The 27,082-nt window shown below is 35.8% G+C and overlaps 2 protein-coding genes across 3 annotated transcripts; one reads left to right on the top strand and one right to left on the bottom strand.

Annotated features, from left to right (window-relative positions):
• Nucleotides 1–533: 533 nt before the first annotated feature.
• On the top strand, nt 534–21,245 carry gpr137c (G protein-coupled receptor 137c). 2 transcript variants are annotated; one of them, XM_052580482.1, is made up of 7 exons: nt 534–1,235; nt 13,995–14,044; nt 15,625–15,853; nt 16,009–16,158; nt 18,079–18,204; nt 18,463–18,587; nt 19,488–21,245. In XM_052580482.1, the coding sequence occupies exons 1-7, from the start codon at nt 768–770 to the stop codon at nt 19,711–19,713; spliced, it is 1,374 nt and encodes a 457-aa protein (XP_052436442.1). In that variant the 5' UTR covers nt 534–767; the 3' UTR covers nt 19,714–21,245. The 2 variants fall into 2 exon arrangements, with proteins under 2 accessions (XP_052436442.1, XP_052436443.1); XM_052580483.1 differs by having other exon boundaries at nt 535–1,235; nt 19,485–21,245.
• On the bottom strand, nt 21,203–27,082 carry ero1a (endoplasmic reticulum oxidoreductase 1 alpha). The gene is made up of 16 exons (XM_052580123.1): nt 26,671–27,082; nt 25,706–25,825; nt 25,541–25,624; nt 25,416–25,454; nt 25,269–25,345; nt 25,099–25,172; nt 24,871–24,991; nt 23,597–23,649; nt 23,453–23,466; nt 23,354–23,408; nt 23,181–23,273; nt 22,857–23,103; nt 22,655–22,724; nt 22,482–22,568; nt 22,266–22,402; nt 21,203–22,188 (listed from the first exon to the last, which is right to left on the bottom strand). Exons 1-16 carry the CDS (start codon nt 26,758–26,760, stop codon nt 22,125–22,127), a joined length of 1,425 nt encoding a protein of 474 aa, XP_052436083.1. The 5' UTR covers nt 26,761–27,082; the 3' UTR covers nt 21,203–22,124.

Raw genomic sequence — 27,082 nt, 5'->3', positions numbered from 1 at the left:
ATTTGATGATGGCTTCTTTTTTTTTTTTAGTTGTTGTTTTTCTTTGCTCGGAGGGAGCTGCTTTGCAGAGATTTTGGGTTTTTTCCCCCCATACTTATTTGTTTTTCATTAATTTCTTACAAAAATGCACTGAATGCATAAGCAACAGCTTTGAACACCCATCAATTTAAACATAAATATAAATTATCCAATTATTTTGCACATTGTTATGTTAGCTATTAAAATAAAATATTACACATGTAACCACAGCAAGCTCACCAAAACAACATACGCAAACGTACAAGCATTATTTAAAAACAACAATGCCGATACACTGGAAATAAAAAACAAACGTATAGATCCAGAGGCAGGACACTCAAAAGACAAATGATTGGTTTCTCAAAAAAAAGTAGGCGGCAATGTAAATTGCTCTATTCAACCGAGAGCCAACATGGCGACAGAACCGTGTCAGATTCTAGCCTTTTCCCATTGGTCGGTAGGCGGGGCAAGGGCAGGAACGCTAGCCAGCTGATCGCCTTATTATTTTCTAGCGCTAGAGTTGGTTTTTCTTAGCTCGGAGGGAGCTGCCTTGCACAGATTGGGGGTTTCTACAGTTTCTTATTTTTTTATTGTTTGTTTTTCCACAACGTGCTTATAAACATCCGAGAATTTTCTTTAGAGTTTATTCCATACGACAACAACTTAGGGCAGTTTTTCGTTTTCAGCTCATATGTCATTTGTATTTAAGTTTGACGTTATTCAGTTTCTCCTAATTTCAGAACGTCTGCATGAAAAGTTTCATGGGAAAGGAAAACTGTAGAGCGTTCTGGATAAATCGACGTAATAGCAAGCATCCCGTCGATATGTTGTTTTTACTAGAAAACCAGGTCAGTGTCATTGTTTGGACAGACTCATCCTCCTCATCCTCCTCCGAACTGATCCAGGCTGCTCTTCTCCCGTCCGTGCAGCTCGGTCTCACGGTTCTCTACACGGTTTTGTATTCGCTGCTCTTCGTGTTTGTTTACCTGCAGCTCTGGTTGATTCTGCACTACGGACACAAACGCTTCAGCTACCAGAGTGTTTTTCTCTTTCTATGTTTGCTCTGGTCAGCTTTGAGGACGACTCTTTTCTCTTTCTACTTTAAAAATGTTGTTCAAGCAAACCAGCTCCAGCCTTTGCTGTTCTGGCTCCTGTATTGTTTTCCAGCCTGCCTCCAGTTCTTCACCCTGTGTCTGCTCAACCTTTATTTTGCTCAGGTAAGTCCCACTTTTCCTTTTACCCAATTAGTTTTTGTTTCAAAATGCGTCTTTATGGTGGTGGGTGGTCTAATTGACAGAAAAAATCAATGTAATTTTTTATTTTGAGAGAATATGAATAATTTTGCATTTAGTCAGAGTTTCATTTCTATGCAGCTCACATCTAAGTGGGTCCCTCCCACCAAATGTGTTTACTTGATATGACTTGACTTGGAGCTTCATGCTGTTATTGAGAATAAAAGCATCGTCGTTCTGTCATACAGGCAGATTATGTTGTTTAAGACATTTAGAGACATTCATCATGTTCATGATACTGGGACAAGAGCACAGCTGGAGGTCATCAGTTTCTGTTCAAGTCCCACTGCTCGACCACAACAGTGCAGTTCACAGGACAGTCTGAATGAGATCTATTATTGCCACTTTTGGTCCATCCTTCCACCCTTTGTAAAGTCTTGGCCGTCTGTGAATGCAAAACTTCATCATGCAGGGGATGAAAAATTGTTAATCTCGTCTCCAAAACTTTGTGCACTGGAGAACAGAACATTACAGGCCCTTATACCATTACTAGAAAAGAAACAGCTACTTAGTTCACAAAAATGACATTATTGTCTTTATTTATGCATGTCCATGTCAGTCCAAACAAAGCTGTTTGATTTTCTTTATTCTGTATGGTAGACCACAAAAAGAGATGTTTGGAAGTATGTCCACGCTGCTCTTTTCCATACAGACAAAAAGTGAATAGTGACCAAGGGCTGTTCTGTCATGCTCCATAAAGCACCATTAAAGTAACATAATTACTTTAATGTAATTACGTTACTTTAATGGTGCTTTTTGGAGAATTGTAAGTCACTGTAGACCAAAAATGTCTGCCAAACTCATAAACACAAATGCAACATTTAAATCGCATTATACTAAAGCTCTAAAATCTTCTATGTGATTTGTATATGTACTTATATTCAAATTGTAATTTAATTTAATCTTATAATTCATGTCCCAAACTCAACAAATGTGATCTTTCTGTTCTGTCCGACATAACCCTGGCTTTGATATTAATCTAACCTTGCTTATATTGCATTTTATTTCATCCGTAGTCAGCACATAGAGCCGTGGCACAATCAAACCTGACTGACAGGCCCTGCAGTCCTGTTAAATTTATTGACAGCTTTGTTTTATGCAACCACCGTTTGTGCCTGTCTGCAGCCTTTCCCCTTACACCCACGTTAAGTTGCAGAGGGTTGCTCGGGATAGCTGGCCTTTGTTTGTGCGTATTCCTCGGGAGCTATTTGAGATGTGGGCATCGTACCGACACTGCCTGAACAGCACAAGTTGGCATTTGGAGGTGCGAGCCAATCAGAGGCACCTGCTGCAAGAGCATTACATCACCCTGCTCAATCCTGTACTATTCCAGGCACAACAAAAGGGGTGTGCAGCATTCTGTTCTGAGAACAGACAAAGATGCCGAGCACCCCGACTCCGAAATGTCAGCCGAAAACAAGATCACATCGGTGGGGTACTGTACTCGAATGAGTCATTTGTGTGGCCATGAACGCCGTGCTGCGATCTAGTGCTCTGTCCACTCAGTAATGACCACTATTTTAACTCCGCACATTCATTTTCCTTGTAATTGGATGCAGCGATAGATGTTTCTTGCTAGTTGCTGCAGAAACTGGTTAACTGTGTTGTAAAGGAAGATCGAATCAGCTGGTTTGTAGCTAGTTTGAAAAGGAAAAGCAGCATTATGTACAATATACATCTCTGCTGTAAACATTTTACACAAGTCTACAAACAAATATCATATTTGATAATCTTAATTAATGTGATTTGTAATTTTAATATTGCTATATAATATATTTTTTTCAATATTTACTTACGTTTTAGATATGTATTATAAAATATATATGCATTTAAATGTAATATAAATATATAACAATTATTAAATTATATATAAAATCACAAACACACACACACACACACACACACACACACACACATATATATATATATATATATATATATATATATATATATATATATATATATTTTTTTTTTTTTTTTTTTTTTTTTTTTTTAATATACTAAAATATATTTTTTATGTCCTATGTATGCGTTTTTATAAGTCTATAAAGTTATATAATAAGTTAATAAAAATAATTATATTTATATCTTTCATTTGTCAAATGTAAAAACATGCATGGTGGAACTCAAAATGTCTGCTGTTGTTTTTACAGCCAGAAAATTTGTCTCTTTAGGGAAATGAAAATGCAACACTGTAAATAATGCATTTTATACTTTGCAAGTGTTGAGTCGTATTTTATAGTCTTCATATCTGTTCTTCCTCCGTCTTCCTGTTCCCTGAGGTAGCACCAAAGTGATGACCAATTATTTTTTCAAATTACACTTTCAGCAACTCTTGTGCGTGAAGGAAACACATTAAAGGTGTGTGTATTGTGAACACCAACTGTTTATGTGAAGCAGAACTCCCCCATGAATCACACGTGTGATTTCTGCATGTAGGGATGTGTGTGTAATGTGTCACATGAGACCTCATCAGCAAAGCCCTGCAAAGCAAAAAGATGGGCCATTTTTCACTCTTGTATGATTTCTGCTGTTAGTGCAGTTGGTGGCTCATTGTCGGCAGTTTTTTTTTAGGTGCTGTCTGCATGTCATTTTAAACCATTTTATCATCATTTCACATTTATAAAAGAATGTTCCAGGTTCAAAACATAGAAAAATATTTAATGACATCAGTGGCATGCTGTCAGTTATGTAATACAAGAATTTGACTCGTCCCTCAGTTTACAAGAAATCCAATACCATTACCAAAAGTCCTGCATCTCATACAAAAGTTGCATCTTATCAGTTCTGCATGGTCAGGACAGGAGTTTGACCATTTTGTACGTGTCAAAATGTTTTAGAAAGTCTTTTATACTCACCATGGCTGATCAAAATAGACTAGAACAATAATATTTTGAAACATTATTACAATTTAAAATGTCATTTATCCCTGTGAAGCAAAGCTAGTCATTTTAATATACAGATTCGGTGCTCAGTTTCTTATTGCCAGTGTTGAAAATTGTTGTGCTGCTTTAATATTTTTGTGAAATAGTAGAAACATATGAATAATAATCACTGACATTCAAACAGTAGTGTATCATGCTTAAGGACAAGTAGCTATGCTTCCATGAAACCCTGCATTTTAATGTTTATTTATGAACATTTCATTACATCATAGTTATTCATCATAAGTGCATTAATGTTTTGCTTATTTTTTTACAAACTAGATGACAAATCCAAACTGTGCTTTCAATAGAGCTTAACTTATTTTGAATGCAGACCATTCCATTAATAAGGGTATATAGATTTACCCCCCTCCCCCACAAAAGTAGTTATGTAGTAACAAGGTTGCGTAAGTTCACTTATTAATCAAATGTTTTCTATTATTTAATATAGTTTTCAAAGAATGACATGTCCTTGTCTCCTTGATGTTGCTAATGTCATTGCTAACTCAATATCTGTCATCTCTTGACCATAAAAGTCACTGAGCATGACATTTCTTCACATTTAGCATGTCAAACCTCAGAGTCATGGCTTGTTTCTTCAATCGTATCAGCCGGGAGAGTCTTATTAATTCAATTTGCCAGGGAATCTTTATAATGGCCAGCCAAACGGAGGCATCACCCCCACGCAGCTCCATTACAGCTTACTGGAATGTTGTTTTCTTATTCCACACTCACCCTCTTTGTCCTTGTAAACCATCCATAGATATGCAAGTTTGGTCTAGATCATTATGGCATTAGATGAACACGTTCCTCTCTGCTGTTTACACTCCTCCATTGCTTTTGTTAACTCCTATTTGGGGCCAAGTCACATGATCGGGATCAGTAACAGAAAAGTGCTGTCTAATTTGTTTAACAAACTTGGGCACCTGTTTGATGTGTTCATTGGCTGGTCTTGAGTCTTGACTGCAGTGAATCACATTTCGCCCTTTGACAGCTGACTTAGAGAAGTTTAGGTTGGAATTTGTTTTGGGCTAATGATTTTAACAGTTGTGCTGTTGTGTCAGGAGAGGTTCGGGACGGCTGTTGTTAAACTGTAACTAGGCCACCGTTCCTTTGGCAGTAATCTCTAGGTACTGTAGACCTGCTTGTCATGTAAATGGAAGAAGTGGGTAACGAGGACGGTCCACAAAAGCATTGAAGGAAAAAAAATTAGCCGTTGGTTTGTTCCTGGTAAATACAGTTGTTGTGGGATGAATTTGACTCCTATGTCGCTATTTTAAAGGGGCCATGTTGTATTCTTTTTTGCAGTGTTTTTTTCTGATGCCCACTTGTTATTTTTCGGTGCAAGACACCTTGACTAGTTAACATTTTTTGCATGACCATTTACCACCCTAATTTTCTTTAGAACTGAACAGATAATTTTTGCTATTGTACCTTTAAGACTATCTAAATTATGTATTATTATTATTATTATTATGGTCAGAGTATGTAAGAAGTTTTTTTTTTTTTTTAAGAAGCCTCTTATGTTCACCAAGGCTACATTTATTTTATGAATAAATAACAGTAAATATCTAAGCATATAAATACGTTTATTGTGAAGTTTGCTATTTTTATATTTTTAAGATATGTAAATGTATTAAATTTTTTTTATTTAAAATGCAATTTAATGTCACATGATCTTTCAGTAATCAGTTATGGATGCTGATATATGCTGATTTGGTTCTCAAATCACTTTATTGATTGTGCTGCTTTGTATATTTTTGTGAACATTTGAAATAATCTTTTTGAAACAACTTAAAAGTGTTTACTGATCAATTGATCAATTTAATTGATACATTCTGAATAAAACAGGGTCTACTAAATGAATAAAATATAAAATACATTTAAACATTTTTGATTTAATAAAAATGTAATAAAACTTAAAATGTAAAAAATACATTATCATAATAAATAGCCTAAATTGTATTCAAGGACCAAAAGCTCCTGTTTTGATTTCACGTGGTCTAGTAAGTATGCTGTTTATCTACTGTCACGTTATCTAGTGTCTTTTTTCCGCTGTATGTTGACAAAGCTTGTAGCATCACGTGATAGTGTAACCCTTATGATTTCAGTTACCACAGCACATCTTTTCACACTGTCAGCCTGTTCATATTTTTGTGGAGGTTTCTGTTTGCTGGCTCCAGACCTTATACAGGCATTTGTTACGTGGACATGAAGGTTTGACTCATTTGGCATGGGCTTTGTGAAGAAATCATTTCCGCTCCCCAAACACACACTTGCCCGCTTGAATGACAGCAAGCTAATCCGAATAAAGTAGGCTAGATAGTGGACTGGGAATGATTGTGCCAAGGGTTGCTAAGCAGGTTTCTTTAAGATGGTTGACAAAAGCTATTGATTGCTTTTATTTTATTACCTGGGCTTAAAAGTATCAATCATACAATAGGTCAGTGTTTTGGTGCTGTTTTTATTGTGGTATTGTGTGGGAGTTAAAGCCTGCAGTGTGGGCATGAAGTTGGCGTTCCTTGACCTGAAAACTGTTCATCTTTGTTGTGTTGCTCTCCTGTTGTCCTGAGTATCATGACGTTAGCGAGGCTTGCTTCCATGTAAAGACTATATGACACTTAAAGTTTTCAGCTACAGTTTTGTTGTACATGCCTTAAGCCAAAATATATAGAAGCCCATGTCTGACACAATAATTTTTTTTAAATTAATATCTCATAATTTTATCTTTTTGTGATAATTTTTACTTTTTCTTATGACCATCTCATAATTTCATATTTTGTTAATTTCACCATTTATCTATGACTCAGTATCTAGGGCTGCGCCGATCACGATTGGCCGATTGTTATGCGCATCTCGTTAGTAAAGCCGGTTCCTCTAATCAACGGTAAATTCCATCTGGTGCGTGATTTCAGAGAGCAGCTGTTACTACACAGAGCTGTTGTTAACTGAGAAGCTGCGCAAATAAACGCTGAAAATGAACGTGGATTTGCGCAACTTCTCAGTTAACAATGGCTCTGTGTAGTAACAGCTGCTCTATGTGAAATCACTGATGGAATTTACCGCTGATTACAGAACCGGCTTTACTAACGAGATGCGCATAACGATCGGCCGATCGTGATCAGCGCAGCCCTATCAGTATGTCATTATTTTATATTTTTTTATTAATTTTGACTTGATGACAGTGACTTATCTCATAACGATGACTAACTCATAATTTTATCTTTTTTAATAATGATTTTTGTCAATAATTACTAACTCATAATTTCAACTTTTTGTCATAATTTTGACTTTGTATGACTTTTGGATTTACTTTTGATTTTTCATATAATTATGACTTAGTGTCTCATAATTTGGCCTTTTTTCCAATTTAGCTTTTTTATCTCATTGATGAATACCTTATAATTAAATCATTTTGTATTCATTTTGACTTCATTTCATAATTATGACTTAGTATCTCATAATTTTGCCTCTTTGCCAATTTAGCTTTTTTTTATCTCATTGATGACTACCTCATAATTTATTTTTTAGTAATTTTTTTGGTGATAATTATTACAATCTCATAATTTCATATTTGTCAATTTCACCTTTTATTTTATAACTATGATTTAGTATCTCATGATTTTGTCAATTTATCTTTTTATCTTGTAATGATGACTAACTCAGAATTTAATTATATATATATATATATATATATATATATATATATATATAATTATGATTTAACAGATCATTGTTTGTTTTTAGTTTTTTTTCTTGTGTTTCCATAGAAATTAGACAGAACTTTGAGTGCAGAAAGTTTACTTATTGTTATATGTCTCAAATAAAGCTTCTGAATTTCTTTTTTTTTTTTTTTTGTCGAAAGCTCTCCGTGTAGTAGAAACCCACTGTTTCCTTGATAGATTAAAACACTTCCAGCCTGACTTTCGGAAATTGTTGAAACTGTATGGAATAGTTTGGCTCTTAACCATCCCAGTTAGTCTGAGTTTGTTGGCCTATTTTCTGGTTTGACTTCACACAGGATACAGGTTCAGTGAGGCTCTCAAACATGATCTTGCACAAAAACAAGAATTAGACAGACCCGAGGGATTCGTTCCGGTTTTGTTTCCCAGTGTAGGTAGATGAATCATTGGTTTTAAATCTCCCCAGGGCATCTTTATAATGACACATTGAAGGGGAGAGAGTGTGTTTGCTGGCTTGTCTTCTGATAACCAAGGAGGAAAACAGGAAATGATGAGTTCAGCCATTGAAACGCGTCAGAAGGCCTCAGTTGTCCGTTCAGATGAAGGCTTTCATTCTTTTTGGTTTGGAGAATCAGTCATATGCACTAGAGCCATATCTCTGGTTCTTTACAAAAATATAACAACTCAAAAATAAATATTACAAATTATAAATTAAAAAGACGACATTAATATTTATTTTTTTAAAGCTGTTTTAGACAATTGTTTAAAAAATATATAAGATTCGCAAGAAAACCACAATGGTTTTATGGCTGTAATATTTTATAATAGTAAAGTAATGAGTGGACGGTGTACATCACAAAAAGTTTGCTTAATAGTGGAATAATGTCTTGCATGAGTTTGAATGTCATGAATAGCAGTAACATTTCACACCATCAGTAAAAGAGGAAGAAGCTTAGTCTCACAAAGTCTCATGACACCGAACCGCAGCGTTATACATTTTCAAAAGCATGACTCTGTGTGATATGGACATCTCATGGTAAAAATACATTTAAGGAACTGAGACCAATATCCGCATATGGGTCACAAAAAGGGCTTGCATATAACCCCTCTGAAAGAATGCTGTCTGCTTCTCTTTTTTTTTCCGTCCTTTTCTATGACTGCCCCAAAAGTAGCTGGCATTTATGTGTGAGCTGAGTGCTTATAAAAGTCATGAGTTTACATTTTATCCCAACCAAAACATGTCTGTCCTCCCTCAGAATCCAGGCCTATCCGTATTTATTTTTCAATTCCATTTAAAAGTAACTGAACTTTTCACTTTTTTTTTTTTTTTTTTGAGCGAGCAAACAAAAAAATTATTAACAAATATCTTTACATTGAAAATTGGCCTTATGTCTATAATATCACTAAAAATGCTTTTAATATCATAGCATTCTGGAATTGTTTTGCAGTGAGCAAAAAAAAAAATTCCAGTTATTTTTCTTAGCTTTTTTTCATATCTGATCTGTACCTTTCTACACCTTGTGACAAACAACATTTGTAATATCTTTAATATCTGCTAGCAGGCAGTGCCTGTGTTGAATAGTTTTTTCCTGTAAAGCCATGTGATTTGGGCTGGGGAGCGGAGAGCAGATAGAAAGGAGCTTTTAACGCTGCCTTTTCTCAGTGAAAGCACAGTGCTCGGGGCGACACGGGTCCCTAGAGCCTACCTCTCTCTCGTGAGATGACAAACGCGAGGTGCAGTTTGCCATGTTTATTTTTGGATCCTTTCTTCTGTTTGAATCTGAATCATGCTGTGCCATGTCCCGGTGGAGTCTGCGGTGCGTCTGCTGTCAGGGAGACACATGAGGTTGGCACACATGAACACACGCAATTCACAACACAAGTATTGACTGCTGCACCTTTTTATCATTGCTGGTTTCTTTTGTTAAAATAGATGTATTTTGCACTTTTAGCATTTGAAGTCTTCTCAGAAAACTAGTAATAATGATAAATGAATAGTTCACCTAAATATTGTGATAATTGTCCACCCTCTTTATTCCTTAAAATTAAACAAGGCTGTTGTTACTTATGAATTAATACTTTTATTAATCTAAAATTCATCTTTGTATCACAGGAATAAATTAAATTTTCAAATATTTTTCTTTGATTAAAATTATATTTCACACTATCACTTTTTTATTGTATTTTGGCTAGACTTACCATTAGCAATGAATTAGCATGTTGCTGAAAACTGAATAGAAATCTATATTGTTCAACTATGTTGATCATGTCAAAACCATGATGATTTTTATATGAAATTTTTTAAGCTAGAGAGTGGATAATGTGAGCATTAGCGTGCGTCTGCATAGTGCTTTTATTTTGAAAGAGTAAAGAAATACTGTGTACTCATTTTCATTTTACAACTAAACAGTTGCTAAATTATATTAGTACATTTTTATTCACGTAATGATTGAAATTAAGGTCACCGTGAATTCATCAAGGAAGTTAATAAATTTTTTATGCAACCTTCCAATTCAGTTCCAAGTCACCTCATATGCTCTGCCCTAACAACATGGCATCTGTTCTCAGTGTGCACATGTGCCACTGATGGCTGTCAAGCGCAGCTTTACAGACAGGTGTACTCCAGTTAGTGACTGTCCACACTCTCCTGGTGTGTTTAGCTGTTTCCCATCTGAGCCTTCTTGTTACTTCTAAACAAATGCTTGTTCAATTACACAGACATACTTTAAAAACCAACAGTTTTTCCTGTAACTCCTGCAGGTTTGTCATAATCCTGTTTACAGAGATCACTTGATTCAGTGATTTTTTTTTTTCTGACCTTCTCATTGTGGATTACAATCTTTGAGTGTCTCATTGCATGTCATCAGCCAATGTACCTAGAGAAGAACAGTCCTAGGATCCTGCATGTGTGCGATCAGGAATGTAGACATGACGTGTGACTTTTCATTATTGTTTCTTAAATGAAGAACTTAGTAAATTCCCTTGCCTTATTGGAAATGTGTTTTCACCGTGCTCTTTACAAGTTCATAACACATCAGGTTCAAAACACATTTCACTGTTTTCTGTCCAATTTCATCATGGTAAATAAATTCCAATCATTTTGTTATGACAAGATTTTCAGTAGGTACTGTAGTTTGTAAGTTACAGAAGTGCACAGGACACCAACTTCGGCATAGTGTTGTGTGATTTAATGATTTAAAACTAATTGTGAATGAATAAGATGTTAAAGAGTTTAATGAGAAACTATATTTAAATATTTCAAATGCTAGGCCTACTTGACTAGTTTTGCACAGGGTACTTGTTACCATATTTTGTGTTTGATTGTGATTCATGAATTGTCATGATGGGAAAAAAACTAAAGGGCTAGACTTGAATGAATGAATGATGTGCATATAACATCTTGACTCTCTAAATGTTTTAAATAGTTGTATGTATTAATCACCTTCTTCATATAATTTCATTTTCCAAGTTTCATGTGAAATTCAGACCCTATAAACTTTTTAATATGTAGGTTCAGAAAGCTACAGTTGAGGTCTGTTCTTGTTTCAGTACTGCTTTGGTTCATATTGTACAAAGGTTAACATGACAGAGCTAAAAGAAAACCCTTAATGGCTTTCTGAATGACCCTTAAAGTTTGTTGTCATGCATGTGTTCATAATATACTACTACCAGTTAAAAGTTTGTGTTGGTAAGATTTTTTTTGAATGTCTTTAAAAGAATTATCTTATGCTCACCAAGTCTGCATTTATTTGATCAAAAATATGAAAAAAAGATAGTTTAAAATAACTGTTTTCTAGTTAGTTTAATACATATATATATATATATATATATATATATATATATACAGTATTGTTCAAAATAATAGCAGTACAATGTGACTAACCAGAATAATCAAGGTTTTTCGTATATTTTTTTATTGCTACGTGGCAAACAAGTTACCAGTAGGTTCAGTAGATTGTCAGAAAACAAATGAGACCCAGCATTCATGATATGCTCGCTCTTAGGGCTGTGCAATTGGGCAATTAGTTGAATTAGTTGAAAGGGGTGTGTTCAAAAAAATAGCAGTGTGGCATTCAATCACTGAGGTCATCAATTTTGTGAAGAAACAGGTGTGAATCAGATGGCCCCTATTTAAGGATGAAGCCAACACTTGTTGAACATGCATTTGAAAGCTGAGGAAAATGGGTCGTTCAAGACATTGTTCAGAAGAACAGCGTACTTTGATTAAAAAGTTGATTAGAGAGGGGAAAACCTATAAAGAAGTGCAAAAAATGATAGGCTGTTCAGCTAAAATGATCTCCAATGCCTTAAAATGGAGAGCAAAACCAGAGAGACGTGGAAGAAAACGGAAGACAACCATCAAAATGGATAGAAGAATAACCAGAATGGCAAAGGCTCAGCCAATGATCACCTCCAGGATGATCAAAGACAGTCTGGAGTTACCTGTAAGTACTGTGACAGTTAGAAGACGTCTGTGTGAAGCTAATCTATTTTCAAGAATCCCCCGCAAAGTCCCTCTGTTAAAAAAAAGGCATGTGCAGAAGAGGTTACAATTTGCCAAAGAACACATCAACTGGCCTAAAGAGAAATGGAGGAACATTTTGTGGACTGATGAGAGTAAAATTGTTCTTTTTGGGTCCAAGGGCCACAGGCAGTTTGTGAGACGACCCCCAAACTCTGAATTCAAGCCACAGTACACAGTGAAGACAGTGAAGCATGGAGGTGCAAGCATCATGATATGGGCATGTTTCTCCTACTATGGTGTTGGGCCTATTTATCGCATACCAGGGATCATGGATCAGTTTGCATATGTTAAAATACTTGAAGAGGTCATGTTGCCCTATGCTGAAGAGGACATGCCCTTGAAATGGTTGTTTCAACAAGACAATGACCCAAAACACACTAGTAAACGGGCAAAGTCTTGGTTCCAAACCAACAAAATTAATGTTATGGAGTGGCCAGCCCAATCTCCAGACCTTAATCCAATTGAGAACTTGTGGGGTGATATCAAAAATGCTGTTTCTGAAGCAAAACCAAGAAATGTGAATGAATTGTGGAATGTTGTTAAAGAATCATGGAGTGGAATAACAGCTGAGAGGTGCCACAAGTTGGTTGACTCCATGCCACACAGATGTCAAGCAGTTTTAAAAAACTGTGGTCATACAACTAAATATTAGTTTAGTGATTCACAGGATTGCTAAATCCCAGAAAAAAAAAATGTTTGTACAAAATAGTTTTGAGTTTGTACAGTCAAAGGTAGACACTGCTATTTTTTTGAACACACCCCTTTCAACTAATTGCCCAATTGCACAGCCTTAAGAGCGTGCATATCATGAATGCTGGGTCTTGTTTGTTTTCTGACAATCTACTGAACCTACTGGTAACTTGTTTGCCACGTAGCAATAAAAAATATACTAAAAACCTTGATTATTCTGGTTAGTCACATTATACTGCTATTATTTTGAACAATACTGTATATATATATATATATATTACTTTCTTTAAAAAAATTACATAAAAAACGAAACTTACTGATCAGTCTTTTGAATGGTAGTTTATATGCAACAGTGTATCATCTGCTAATGGATGTTTTGATCAATTTAATGTGTCTTTTCTGAATAAAAGTATTAAAAACCTTACTGACCTCTATTTTTAAATGGTAGAACACGTTGAAATGTACATTACCTTTTAATGGATGTTATGGACTTTGTGTGAACTACATGTCAGAGTAAAAACGGTCCATGAATGCTTATCAGTGATGGTTGTGCAAGCTTCTTTAGTTGTGCTTACCCTGAGTTGACTGAGTTGCAAAAGGCCTTAGGTATAACCAATAATTCCCACTGGTTCTTGAGCTCTTGGGCTGTTTGCTTAACCAGGAGATGTTTCTGTTTAAACAAACTGAGATAGCCTAGTCCCTGGTCATCCTTATCTTTGCATTAGCACAAGCTAGTCATCACTTGGCCCTTCGAGCAGGCTAGAAGTACAGATAGTACTGGTGAAAACCTTTTTTAGAGAGATAGAGTTTGTCTTAGTCACGTTTGTAAGAAATAAAAATCTTTCTATTTCCTTTTCCACAGGTGATTTTCAAAGCCAAAGCGAAATATTCCCCGGAACTCAACAAGTACAAGTAAGAGATTTTCTTTCCTAGCTGTGAGGGCTGTGAATCAATTAAAACGATTAATTCACACAATAATTACATTTCTGTCTTTAACTACTCCCCCTCAAATTGATCCAAAACCACAAGACCTTCGTTCATATTCAGAACATAAATTAAGATGTTTTTGATGAAATCCAAGAGCTTTCTGACTTTACATAGACCGCAATGCAACTGAAATGTTCCCAGTCCCAGAAGTGTAGGTAAGGAAATCGTTAAAATAGTCCATGTAACATCAGTGGTTCAACTGAAATTTTACAAACAGAATGCGAGAATACTTTTGGTGTGCAAAGAAAACAAAAATCAAAAATCAATTCTCCTTCTAATCACGGCTTGCGCCATAATAGACACATGTACGTCTTACATCAGAACGCTGTCGTTATTATTGTTATCTTTAAGCACAAAAGCTCACATCACATGGACTATTTTAACAATGTCCTTACTACCTTTCTGGGCCTTAAATGTGTCAGTTGCATTACTGTCTAGTATGGATATATAACAATACACTCAGAGATGGATTAAAATCGATACAAATATGTGATGATTCAAATCGTTGAAATGTGTGAGTAGGCATTTATATATAATGTGTCTGAGAGGAACTGACTGTCTTTAGGTAAGTTTAGATGGTATTTTCATATGAAGTTGTGTTCTTAAGCTTTGTTTACAGTGTTATACCACCTAAAAAAGAAATGATTTAATTTACTTACTTCATTGTTACATGTTTAAAACATGTTCATGCTGATCTTTTCAATACATTCAAGGAATACTGCGCCTGTCAAGCTTCAAAATGCTAATTAAGAACCATAGAAGTTATAGCAATATAGTAAAAGGCCGAAATCATAAGTCAGTGCATCAAGAGTGTGTGTGTGAGTGTTTTTTAGTTTTTTTTTTTGATTGCCCCAGTATTCATTTACTCATCTGCTTTTGTGTTCAGAACAGAAATCATACAGCTTTGGAACAACATTAGAGGGAGATTTTTTGGGGGGTGAATTTAGAAAGATTTTGATTTTTGTTTCGGTTGAAATATCAAAAGACTTTAAAGAAGTTCTACAGACTAAAGGCTAATACAGACTTGTTTTTTTAAAGCATCAATCTGTACAAATATGGGCTTTGATCAGGTTATTAGAGTCTGATGCGGAGTGAAAAGCTTGGAGATCAAATCCCACCCAGTCCCGTCCCGTCAGGCTGAGTGGGAGGAGGGCCTGTGGTGGAATGGAGGGGGAAGGGGGCAGAGGAGAGGATTGACACATGGCTCAGACAGCACTAAGCAATGGCTTGGCTGCACTCATCAGATCAATGTCTTTGAGCTTTGACATATTATTCAATATGATCTATTTCTGAGTGAAGCAAAATATTGTGCATAACGTATTATATAACAGAGCTTGATTTTATTTAACGGGACATAGTAAAAAATTATAAAAATGCACTGAATCATATCTAAAATCATGTCAGGAATATATAGTTAAGATAAAATGAAATAATTCAAATCTAATAATAAAATGTAGATGCTAGATTCACCCATGCATCATAATTTTTCTCTCAACTCTCAATAGGGTGCCCCTGCGTTTAGGATTTCTGCTGGCTAGTGTTTTTTTCCTGGTGGTGAATGTGACGTGTGCCATGCTGGTTCAGGGAGATGTGGATGAGCGTCAGGTGAAGGATGCCGTTCTGGCACGAGTGCTGGTTAACGACAGCCTCTTTGTGCTCTGTGCGATCTCTCTCACCATCTGCATCTTCAAGATCGCTAAGATGTCTTCTGCTAATGTCTATCTCGAGTCAAAGGTGAGTGGACGTTTGGACTTGGAGCTTACAAATTGGGATTCAGAACACGTCCATTTTCAGTTTGATGGTGAAATAACAACTAACTGCATTGAATTGTGTTGGAAAAGTAATTACTATTCTGTCTAAGTGTGGTGATCTTTGTGATTGTGATCCAGGGGACATCGGTATGCCAGGCCACAGCCATTGGGGCAGTAGTTATCCTCCTCTACACCTCCAGAGCCTGTTACAACCTGGTTGTGGTGGCTCTTTCTCCTGAAGATCGGCCCAGCTCGTTTAATTATGGCTGGTACAATGTGTCTGACCAGGTAGTTCAATATAACTTGTTAATGTTATTTCTAAAACCCCGTTCACACCAAGAAAGATAACTATAAAGATAACTTTAAATATAATGATATTGGCGTCCACGTCAGTGGGCGGTATCATCAGTTTATTCTAAGTGCACACGCGTCTGAAGATTTTTTTTTCATTCTATCGTTATCGTTATCTTTATAGTTATCGCCCTTGTTGTAAACGGGGCTAAAAGGTGCGAGTATGTAAGATTTTTATAGATATTTAAGAAACAAGCAAAGTTAACATACTTGTTTATCTGAAAAACAATGCTACAGTCAGTTATTCTCCCTTGAAAATGTACGTTCCGGGCCGGAATGTCTATCTTTGTATTGGTTTGTGAAACCTGCCCACTGCCAGCTTACCCAGTTGTAATAAATGCAACCTTGGTGAGCCCAAACTCTTGAGAGATGTGTATGTTGAAAGCATAAAGCTGGTAAACCCTCATTGAACCCTCAGTGCTGTTAGTGTGGCACAGCTGTTTGATTTAATAATCAATGCTGTTTTCACCTTTATGTGAGATGTATGAACTTATTATGTATTTATTCTTCTCATTTGCATAGTAGCTCATTATTGTGTGCCCTGATTTAGCTCTGCCATCCTTCAAGAGCTGTTATGAGTGTGGTAAAATTAAAAAGTATAATAAAGGCTGTGTAATAAATGACAGATTATGCCTTTTGCTGCATGTTTACACATGTATTTCTGAACTTTGTTGATTTATAAAAAGAGATGTTGATGGCTTCATTCATTCAAGAAAAAGTAAATCAACATGGATTATGCTGCTTTGTTCAGGGGTCCACAGAAACAATCTATTTGTGGGGATTTAGACGGATATGGGCTCTGTGGGGGAAAGGTCTTTGTTTTGCTATATATAATAGCTCGGGCAAGGCTGCTGTGCAGAAAGGATTTCTGGCTGGCTGCCTGGTGGTGACCTAGTTTGGGTTCACCTCTGAGACGGGACGACAGAAAGCCCCTGATCGGCCTGCCGCCTCCTCTGACTCAGCTGCATATGTTCGGTTGGCTGTCTTGCTTATTCTTCAATATTGCATTTGATTCTTGGGTTGTTTACATCTTTTTGATGCATCCTGCATTGTCTGCATTTTTTGCAGATATTCGTATGCATGATGTTTGTGATTTATAGGCCACAGTGTCTTGTGTTTTTATGGTGGTATGTCTACTTGTTAGGGCTACTCTCCTCTGTGGCTGCATGATTTGAGGAAAAATTGATTTGCTTATGTTTCATGATTAAAAAATTCTGATTGCAATTTGATTGCATTTTTAAAAGATTCAGGTTTGCTGTGCTTGTTTGTAGGGCTGCACAATTTATTGAACAAATAAAATAATTATGATTATTTTTTAAATTATTATTTACTAAACAAAAGATTAAACAAAATAGGAAATATTACTACTGTAAAATAAACATTGAATATTTAAGAAAGAAAGTAAAACTAAAATTGCAATATTAATATTTAATGGCTGTCTTCATTTATGTGTATAAATCACACCATTTAGACACAGCTGTTTCTTGCTCTAATTAAATGTCACGATGATGACTCTGTAACAAGTTATATGTGAAAGTGTTATGATTGTATAGCCAATATTGGCATTTTTATCTTGTTTTTTTGTTCTCAAGTGCTTCTATTAAGCTTTCATTTGTTTATTTCTGTTATAGTTTTTTTTTTTGTACTTCAACTTCACACAAAAAAGATTACGTTTTTCAGCTTTTATTTTACAAAAACATTTCGAATAGGTTTTGTGATTATTTTAGGATGACCGTAACAACCCTACGGTCTATGCTAAGGTCTATCGGCCTTTACAGTGTACCGGATACATCAATATGCTCAGAAGTAGAAAGTTCTCAATGTTAAATTTGTCTTGCATTGTGTTTGTGTCTCCAGGCGGATGCAGAGAAGATCAATGGGGAAGCCTATGTGGTCTTTGGGATCATCCTGTTCTTCTGGGAGTTGCTGCCCACCAGTCTGGTGGTGGTGTTCTTCAGAGTGCAGCGGGCCAATCAGAACCTGGTGAAAGTCTAATCCTGTCTCACTCCTCTAAATATGTCCGTCAATATCACAGCTGGACACTTACTCAATGATGAGAGCCCGCGATCGGCTTTTTAAGCCCCAGCGGAGAGTTGTTTTCCTGTCAGATAGAATTAATTACTCAGACGTCTGGCCCACTGAAAACAACATCCCATGCTTCTGTGTTAGTCACGTATTTGCCTGTCTGTGTTGGACCAGTCATACCATTTTATTTATATTTTGTATACCTTGTTTCCACAGACACCGGGTGGCATGATCAACAGTCACAGCTTTAGTTCCAGGGCGTATTTCTTTGACAACCCACGCCGCTATGATAGTGATGATGATCTGTCTAGAAACACAACTTCCCGAGGAGAAAGATGCAGGTGTGTGTACTCACATTTGTAAGAACAGGAGTGTTTACTCCGACTTCTCAAAGATAGGAGTGTTATTTACTTCCAGTTAAAGATTTATGACGTTTTTAAAAGAATAGTTTGATTTAAAATGATTTAATAGTGGGATTCCAGACCCCTTGGCCCCTGAAGTGAAAGATTTAGCCAACCAAAATACTTCTAATTTTAGATTCTTTATAGAATTAATATTAGTGTTACTAAATAAAAAAAAGATTAAAAAAAAATTGGAAATTACTATTCTAATATTTTACTATATATATTTTTGAATGTCCAGTCTAGGCTGCATTTAATTGATCAAAATACAGTAAAGATAGGGACATTGTAAAAAAGAATTATAATTTAAATAGCTTTCCATTCTCAACTTGTATTTAATCTTTTGTAAAAATTAAATGTAATAATTGAAGGCATCCTTGCTTAATCAAAAAAAAAAGTGTTGATGATAATAAAAAGTAATTATATTGATTAAAAAAAACAAAAAAAAACATGACTGACCCCAAAACCTTTCGAATTTTAGTGTAACTGAAAATGACGCCAGTTAAGTGAGCGAGTCACTTCTGAAATCAGTAATGTCTCTTAATGACTAAGTCTGATTCAAATCTTTAACTCCCAAGCAAGGCTGTTTCCTGAAACTTTCTGACTGACTCATTTTAAAAGACCAGTGCATTAGAGTTATTTGTTTGGGTACTGCATGGTGATTTACTTGTCACACTTTTAGGTTTCTTTTTTTTGTGCATCTGGTGCCCTGACTCACCTTTATGCTTTTAAAAACGTGCATGATATTTTTCTTTAGCTAAAAACAGATGTTTTATGTGAACTATCCTTTTTATATATTTATATATAATATCTAAGCCTGGAGGTTCTGTTTTTCAGCAGTATCCTGTCGTCCACACCGCAGACGGGCCCAAGTTGGTATGGCACGATCCAGAGGAACGGCAGCCTGACGGCGATCCCTCACCTGCTGAATGGTCCCCAAACATCAACCGCCCCTCTTCTCTTTGCATACGGCAACATTCAGACCAACCAACACCACAATTACTATTCCACCCCCCAAAACTACTACTCAACCTCCCAGACACACTACTCCACCCCTCAGAACTAAAGCAGATCCTTCTGTGGAACGATCTAATCTAAGGTTTGGCTCAGCAAGGACATGGAGCAATGCCTTATGGTCGTCTTCCCCCTCGGTCAATTTATCTGCCCACATTGATGCGGCAGGAATTTAAAGGGACCATAAAGTGATGGGGTGGGGGGGTTCCGATGTTCTCATTTCTGAAAACCATCCATCCCATCACCCAACATTGGTGCAATGAACTCCTCCGAGCCTTCAGCACGTGGACTCCCCTCTGTGAGTTGGGATGTGCTTTTTGCACTTATTGTGGATCAGTAGGAGTAGTTGTAGTACGCTTTTTATATTCCATCGTTTTGGAGAAAGAGCACGACCGCTTAGTCCATCCGAGACGATCAAGTGAAAGCATTCTGGATCTGTCAGTACGAGGATCCAGCGTGCACTGATGTTAACATGTGACTCTTTCTTGAATTCCTTTATTATGTTGCCAAAGAGTTTGTGCTTAAATCCAAGGTAGTACATTTCCAGGCTTCCCAAAGACCGAAAGACACCCGGTTCATACAGTCCCAGAACCGCCGACTGAGATAGTGGGACAAGGAAGACTAACTACTCACATTCTTTAATATTTTGGTAATTGGCTTTTGAAGGACATTTTGGGCTTATATCAGTAGTCAAAATCTGATGTATCATTCTCCAGTGATGCCTGAAATGGTGCCATCATATGATTTTCCTAGCCAAAAACATGTCATACAGAATTAATGTTTGTATTGAAGATGTTTCCTAAGCTTTATATCATCATTCCTCTATATTGGTATTTCAGAGTGATTGGTCAGCAATCGATGTCCCATATCTAGCCTAAATGAACCGGCCCTTTCCATTTCCCTATAAAAAGTAATCGTTTTGTGTTTTAGCGACAACAACAAAAAAAAGTTTATTTTTTTTAATCACCTAATTTGCTGTTCATGAGCTGTGTACAAGATAGCAACAATCATTTGGCTGAAGCAATCATTAGTTACGGTGTAAATATTATATTTGGGCAGCTGTGGGATTGAAACTCCATATGCACCTGCTCTGTTATTGGATTTATTTTTAAAATGGGTTTTAAATTGCATCTTGCAGGGTTTTGTGTATGCTGTATGAAAAAAAAAGCGGATGATTTTAATTGATTTGGACATTTTAAGTCATCTTCGTGTCTTATATCCTTGCTTTCTGCCAGCTAATGTGTAGCAAACCTTTTCAGTTATGAGAGATCGAGCGTTAATTGATGGAAATGTTATGCATTTGATCGAATGCTGATTGAAACCGCAGACGGGATGGGACTGTGTATGGATTGGTTGGTTTGTTTTATTTTTTATCTTTATTAATTTATAAATGTCAGTCTGGTCAGAAAAATGTTACTGTGAAATGTATCATATCAGCTCTTGAATCTCGCAAAAGAGCAAAGCCTTTGTTTTTTGTTTGAGGCCAATGAATGTAACTCGTTTAGCCATGTTCATAGTTCATTAATGATGTACACAAGCACTACCATAAAATAATAAAGTTTTATTGCACTGTTTTAAAAACAAGTTTTGTTGTGACCAGAGTCTGGATGATTTATTAAAAGAAATCTACAGTAAGTGAATGAAGTTTATTGCAGATAGCAACAAAAGTAAAAATATAAAAATTATTTTATTTTTTTTACTCCAGTGTTTCTACAGATTTAAGGAACGCATTTGCTGATTAAATGTATACACCAAATGCACTGAAATGTTAAATGAACAAATGCATAAAAATGTAAGGAATGTGAAAAACATACTTTAACATTTGTCGCAAAATGAATGCAAAGTGTATTTGCAACTCAATACAAACATCTGGAATGTTTATAGGGAAAAAAATACAGGACATTATAATAAAAAAAAAAAAAAAAGAAGGATCACTTTTTGAAAACACTTTTCTTACTGAAAAAAGTACATTCACAATATTAAATAATATATTGAAAACAATACCTACCCCCCCCCCCTCTTTTTTTTACGTAATAGTCAATATACTCAAAAAATCTAGGTGCTGAGGCACATATTCAAAAACACTTAATTTAACTCATTTTTCAAAATAGATTACACCTATAATGAAATGAAAACCTGGCTTTATATATGCAAAATACACAAATCAAGTGGTTTATGTCCCTCTTGTAAACCATTTGAAGTATATTTATGTATCATTTAATTCCCGAGAAGCTAGTGTTCTATTTTTTGGTGATTTATTCAGTTTTTTACATTTAACGTGAAAAACATTTATGTAATAGTGCAAAATATAGCCCTAACATACAGATTTGTGATTAAGGTGCTCAATTCTTAAAGGATAAAACATTCTGAAAACAGTAATTTAACAACAATCCAAAACAAATCCGTCCGGTTGTGTTATGCATGTCAGATTCTTGACTGTGGCTGAATGAGGGATTTTTACTGTCACTGTTTAAGATTTGACAATAGCGACCGAAAGTTCTCCAGCTCTCTGACACTTGTGGAGATCCTGAAACAAAACCAGACACGTTAAAACACAGACGTTTCGACTAAAGAGATCCTGACAAAAATAGATCATCGACATACCTTCCAAAAGCATTGAACAAAGACACTATTTCCTGCCGGCTGAGCTGAAATGATGGATTGGTGTTGCTTGTGTTGGGCATTGCCTCTATCTGCCTTTCTGAGAACAGGATTTTCAGTGCGGTTCCCAAGCCCTGAGTCTGAGAGACATTCACTGAACGTCACACATCAACACAAACAACATTATCTTGGCACATGTCGAGATCTTCACCATCTTACCTGCAATTTGCCCCAAAGTCTGCATTTAAAACACTCAACACAGTCCATGATGCGCGAGATGTTCTTAAAAGTCAGCTTGAAGTCTTCCTAAGGTCAGGGAAGATTCAACCGATTTAATGCTTTTAAAACAAAAAATGGATTTATGTAACATTCATTATGGAATGTTGACTGACTTTCAGTTTCATAGCTTCCTTGTTATTTCCAGCAAACAGAGCAGTCTCATCAAAATGTAATGGAAAGGATCTGCAAATTTTAAATATATAAAGATATGTTAATTTCTATAAAAAATAATAGATTGTGAAATATTATTACAATAAAAAAAAACGCCTAAATGGCTTTAAAAAAAAATATAAGCAACCATTGCAATGCTCTTACTTGGCCACATGGAGGAGCTCTAGAAGCAGTTTCTTGTTCTCGTTGTCTTGAGTGCGTTGGCCAGTGTACAGATGAAAGGTAGGACGTTCAAAATAAGGCAGTATTTTTGCCAGAGCACGCAGCTCAATGAGGTACAGGAAGTAGAGGTTGCGTAATCTCTTTGGCCCCTCCCCTTTTGTCAGCTCCTCGTCAAACCTCAACTGGAACTCGGAGACGTTGTGACCCCACTTCATTTCAAACCAGTTTTCTGACCGAACGAATCGAATCAGACAATTAAGCTCTCAAGTTTAAATATTTTTACATTTTTAACTTGTCATGACTTACCGTCTAGTAGGTACCTGGCGCTCAGGTGTGTGTTTATACTGGCATGCAGTCCTGAGATCAGCCTGAAGAACGCTCGCTTCTCCACACACAAGCCTTGAGGAACAACAAGAGGGACATGTCATCTCAAATATACAGTAACAAATAAAACACAGCACCTTTAAACTGAAACCTACCTTCTAGCCAGCGGTAGAAGCCTTGCCCTTTAATGAGAAACAGACTTGTCAATTTCTAGCTGATTGAATCACTGGTTAAATGGATATGAAGAGCGTGACCTTACCATCATCTCCTAAAGTGGAGGGAAAGAAAGAGAGATGATCACAAATGATCTGTCATGAGCATCACCATATGACATGGATCTATTACATATAAAATCAATGAGCTTAAAAACAAACTAATTGAAAACATAAAGCACTAACGCTCACCGCTGTAAGATGCCAAAGGATTCAGTGGTCGTTTAACTGAATACGGTCTGAAAAAGAAGAAAAAAAAGTTGTTACAATATTATGAGCACTCAATGATAATTAATAAAAAATATTAAAGACAGGTTAGGTTGCAAATCATAGGTAGGTTTTTAGGGTGTGAAGATTATGATGCTCAAAAATTCTGTAAAAACTGAAATATTATTACATTTTTTTTTCTGTTTTAGTATATTTGGAAATGTAATTTATTCCTGTGATGAATAAGCTGAATTTTCGTCAGTCTTCAGTGACATGATCCTTCAGAAATCATTCTAATACGTAACCAGTCTTAAGTCACTGGGGTATATTTTTAGTACCGTATTTTCCGCACTATAAGGAGCACTTAAAAGCCTTTAATTTTCTCAAAAAAATGACAGTGCGCCTTATAATCCTTTTTCCGCTTTATATATGGATCAAGGCGCTCTGTCAAAATGCTGACATTCCCTTTAGCACAGCTCCATCTAGTGGATGCATAACGCAAACCCAGTCAAAAGTTTGACTGCAGTATCTTCTATTCTGTGTCCCTATTAATCCGGTGCACCCTATATATGAAAACAGTTCTAAAATAGGTAATTCATTGATGGTGCGTTTTATAATCCAGTGCGTCTTATAGAGCGGAAAATACGGGTAATAGCCAAAAAAATAAAAAACATTGTATGGGTCAAAATTATCGATTTTTCTTTTATGCCAAAAATCATTAGGATATTAAGTAAAGATCATGTTCCATGAAGATATTTAGTAAATTTCCTACCGGAGGTATATAAAACTTAATTTTAATTTAGTAATATGCATTGCTAAGAATTCATTCAGACAACTTCAAAAGCGATTTTCTCAGTATTTAGATTTTTTTTGCACCTTCATTTTTTTTTAAATAGTTGTATCTCGGCAAAATCCTAATTAATCATACATCAGTGGAAAGCTTATTTATTCAGCTTTCAGCTGATGTATAAATCTCAATTTCGAAAAATTGACTCTTGTGGTAAAGGGTCACATATGCTGATTTGCTGCTCAAGAAAATGTCAGAATAGACTAAATACTCGCAAACAGAAGAAAAACAAGACATTGTTGACAGTTATCTAACTATTCTGAGGCTACTAACACTCATTTTAAAGTGTGATAAACTTTACATGAAATAAGTTTACTGACAGACATTTCTTTATACAGTCAACCCCATGAAGGTCTCTGAATACTTTTCCACACTGGTCAGAATAAATGTGATGGTGACTCTTTACTTGAAGCAGTTCTCCTCATATATGCTGTTCCAGATCCGCCAGGCCTCCGGTCCTTTATAGCCGGTGAAACGCTCAGGGTTGAGCAGGAGGTCAACATACTGTGATTTAGGCGAGTCCTCATCTAAAAAACGAAGAAAAAATCAATGATGCAGAGCCTGTGGAGGATGACTAAAGTATACTGGTCTGCAGCCCAGGACACCTCAAATAAAAAGAATTAACTATGATCACCGTCCAACATGCAGAAACGGTCCGATTCATCATCGTGTTTCTTCCACTCCTGAAGAGCCTGACGTGTCTCATCACTGCATGACCAAACATTAAGAGAGAGCACTTGTACAAACAAGGTAAAAAAACTAAAGAATTATGGGTATTCCTGACACAAAAATTTAATGTTATACCTTAGAGAACCATTTACAGCTCCGAGTTTCTCTGCCTTCTCACACTCCTCTATATCCTGACTGGCTGCTTCTGAATACTGTGGGGGAAAATAATCAACACCCAGCGACACTAATATGTGCCATATACACTATATGACTTTCTAATACCTTATAACTGCTGGATTTAAGGCCTTCTGGAATTTCACCCTGCACAGAAACACACAAAGAGCCTATGAAGTCACACATAAAATTCCTCAAGACAAAATCAAGCGGATGAACTTTGAGAAGCTCACGTCTGTGCACGGTTTCACAGCACAGTATTTGAGTCCACACTGACTGTGGTCTGTCCAGAACGGGCAGGGGTTGTTCAGATTGACCTAAGCAGAATATTGAATATTAGAAATGAAAAAACAAACAATAAATGGATATTTTCACTCTATTACCATCAATGAACTTACCTTATAAAACCGGAAATAATCAGTTGCTAGTAGTTTTTGTAGTTTGGGAAAGATTTCTTTGTTGTTGAACCTGTCGATGGTCTCAACATCACAGGCACAATCATCAAGAGTCCCAGTGACCTATGACCGAAATTTAACCATTCGGTCAATCAAAAGTATCAATGTTCACTTGCAAACTGACATTAAAAATCTGTCTCGGAACACCATTTGAAATTTTTTTAATAAAATACTGTGATGATATTATGAAATTATTTCAGATGGTAATACTATAACAATTTAATATATAGGGTTGCCAATGCTATATACGTTATCATCATTTGTGGATTACTTTATATGATTTTTCAAAAAAATAAAATAGTATTTAAACACATTACACACACAGAGAGATATATTAATAGCTGATGAAATATTTGAGTAGAGCATAGCAAGAAAAAAAATATTCTAACTATAAAAACTTATTTTTTTTCAGGCCACTAATTCACAATTTTAAAAGTGTTATTGTAAAATGACATCTAAAACCATAAAAATCTGTTACTTAACATTAACTGAAATAAAACATGAAAACTTATTGTATTTCAGAGAGTTGCCAAGGCAGCATTTGTCTTTATAAAATGAATAATAATAAAAAAAACTACATAGATATAATTGTAAAACGATAAACTAATAAATAAATAAATAAAAAACACACAATACAAATACTAAGAATTTAACTAAAATTTAAATTCGAACGTAAATAAAAAATTAAATAAAAATTTTAAGTATGTACCATAGCCCTTTATCTGACTGATTACCATATTTAAATTTGATATGGCATTTACATAAAAACATTCCTAAAACCATGGTATTGACATATGAAAACCAACATCGCACTGTGCTCATTTTTTTGTTAGTGTAACCATTGTAATATTTAATCAGAATGAGTTTCTAACAGGATGTAACAGTGTTAGTGAGGTTGTTGTTCTCACCTGGCAGAAGCACCTGTGTGCAGCGGATCCTGCTCTCGTCACGTGGACGCTGGAGAGTAAAAGCGCCAACAGAATGAAGAAGGATTTCATTGTTGTTTGTTAGTGAAGTTAATTCGTCATAAACGGGTCTGTTCAGTGAGAGCTTTCCCTTGTCTTCACGCAGCTCCTCGCTCGTTAAGGTGTTTCTGTAGAGTACTAGGACGTAATTCAAGTGAACTAACTGCACGTCACTGTAAAGACACGTTCACACACAGATCACTTCCGATTCAATCAGCCGCTACGTGAGGGACGTGACTCCGCTGCTGTTAAGATGACTCACGCAACAATGAACGCATATCCACAAGGCATTTTGTAACCAAATATGTTTTATTTTACTCTCATATTAAATTGTCAGTGACTCTATCCGGCTGAA

Source organism: Carassius gibelio, chromosome B17, assembly GCF_023724105.1.
Source record: "Carassius gibelio isolate Cgi1373 ecotype wild population from Czech Republic chromosome B17, carGib1.2-hapl.c, whole genome shotgun sequence".
In the NCBI taxonomy this organism is placed as follows: domain Eukaryota; kingdom Metazoa; phylum Chordata; class Actinopteri; order Cypriniformes; family Cyprinidae; genus Carassius; species Carassius gibelio.
Note: the sequence above shows the minus strand (reverse complement) of the source record. Positions and strands in the feature narration are given on the sequence as shown.

What these genes read in the sequence shown, in the direction of transcription:
- gpr137c (XM_052580483.1), top strand. Translation starts at nt 768, where the DNA reads ATGAAAAGTTTCATGGGAAAGGAAAACTGTAGAGCGTTCTGGATAAAT. An exon ending in CCGGAACTCAACAAGTACAA is followed by an intron (nt 14,045 to 15,624) that starts GTAAGAGATTTT and finishes AACTCTCAATAG; the next exon opens with GGTGCCCCTGCGTTTAGGAT. An exon ending in ATGTCTATCTCGAGTCAAAG is followed by an intron (nt 15,854 to 16,008) that starts GTGAGTGGACGT and finishes ATTGTGATCCAG; the next exon opens with GGGACATCGGTATGCCAGGC.
- ero1a (XM_052580123.1), bottom strand. Translation starts at nt 26,760, where the DNA reads ATGAAATCCTTCTTCATTCTGTTGGCGCTTTTACTCTCCAGCGTCCAC. An exon ending in ATTATTTCCGGTTTTATAAG is followed by an intron (nt 25,625 to 25,705) that starts GTAAGTTCATTG and finishes TATTCTGCTTAG; the next exon opens with GTCAATCTGAACAACCCCTG. An exon ending in CCGTTTCTGCATGTTGGACG is followed by an intron (nt 24,992 to 25,098) that starts GTGATCATAGTT and finishes TTCGTTTTTTAG; the next exon opens with ATGAGGACTCGCCTAAATCA.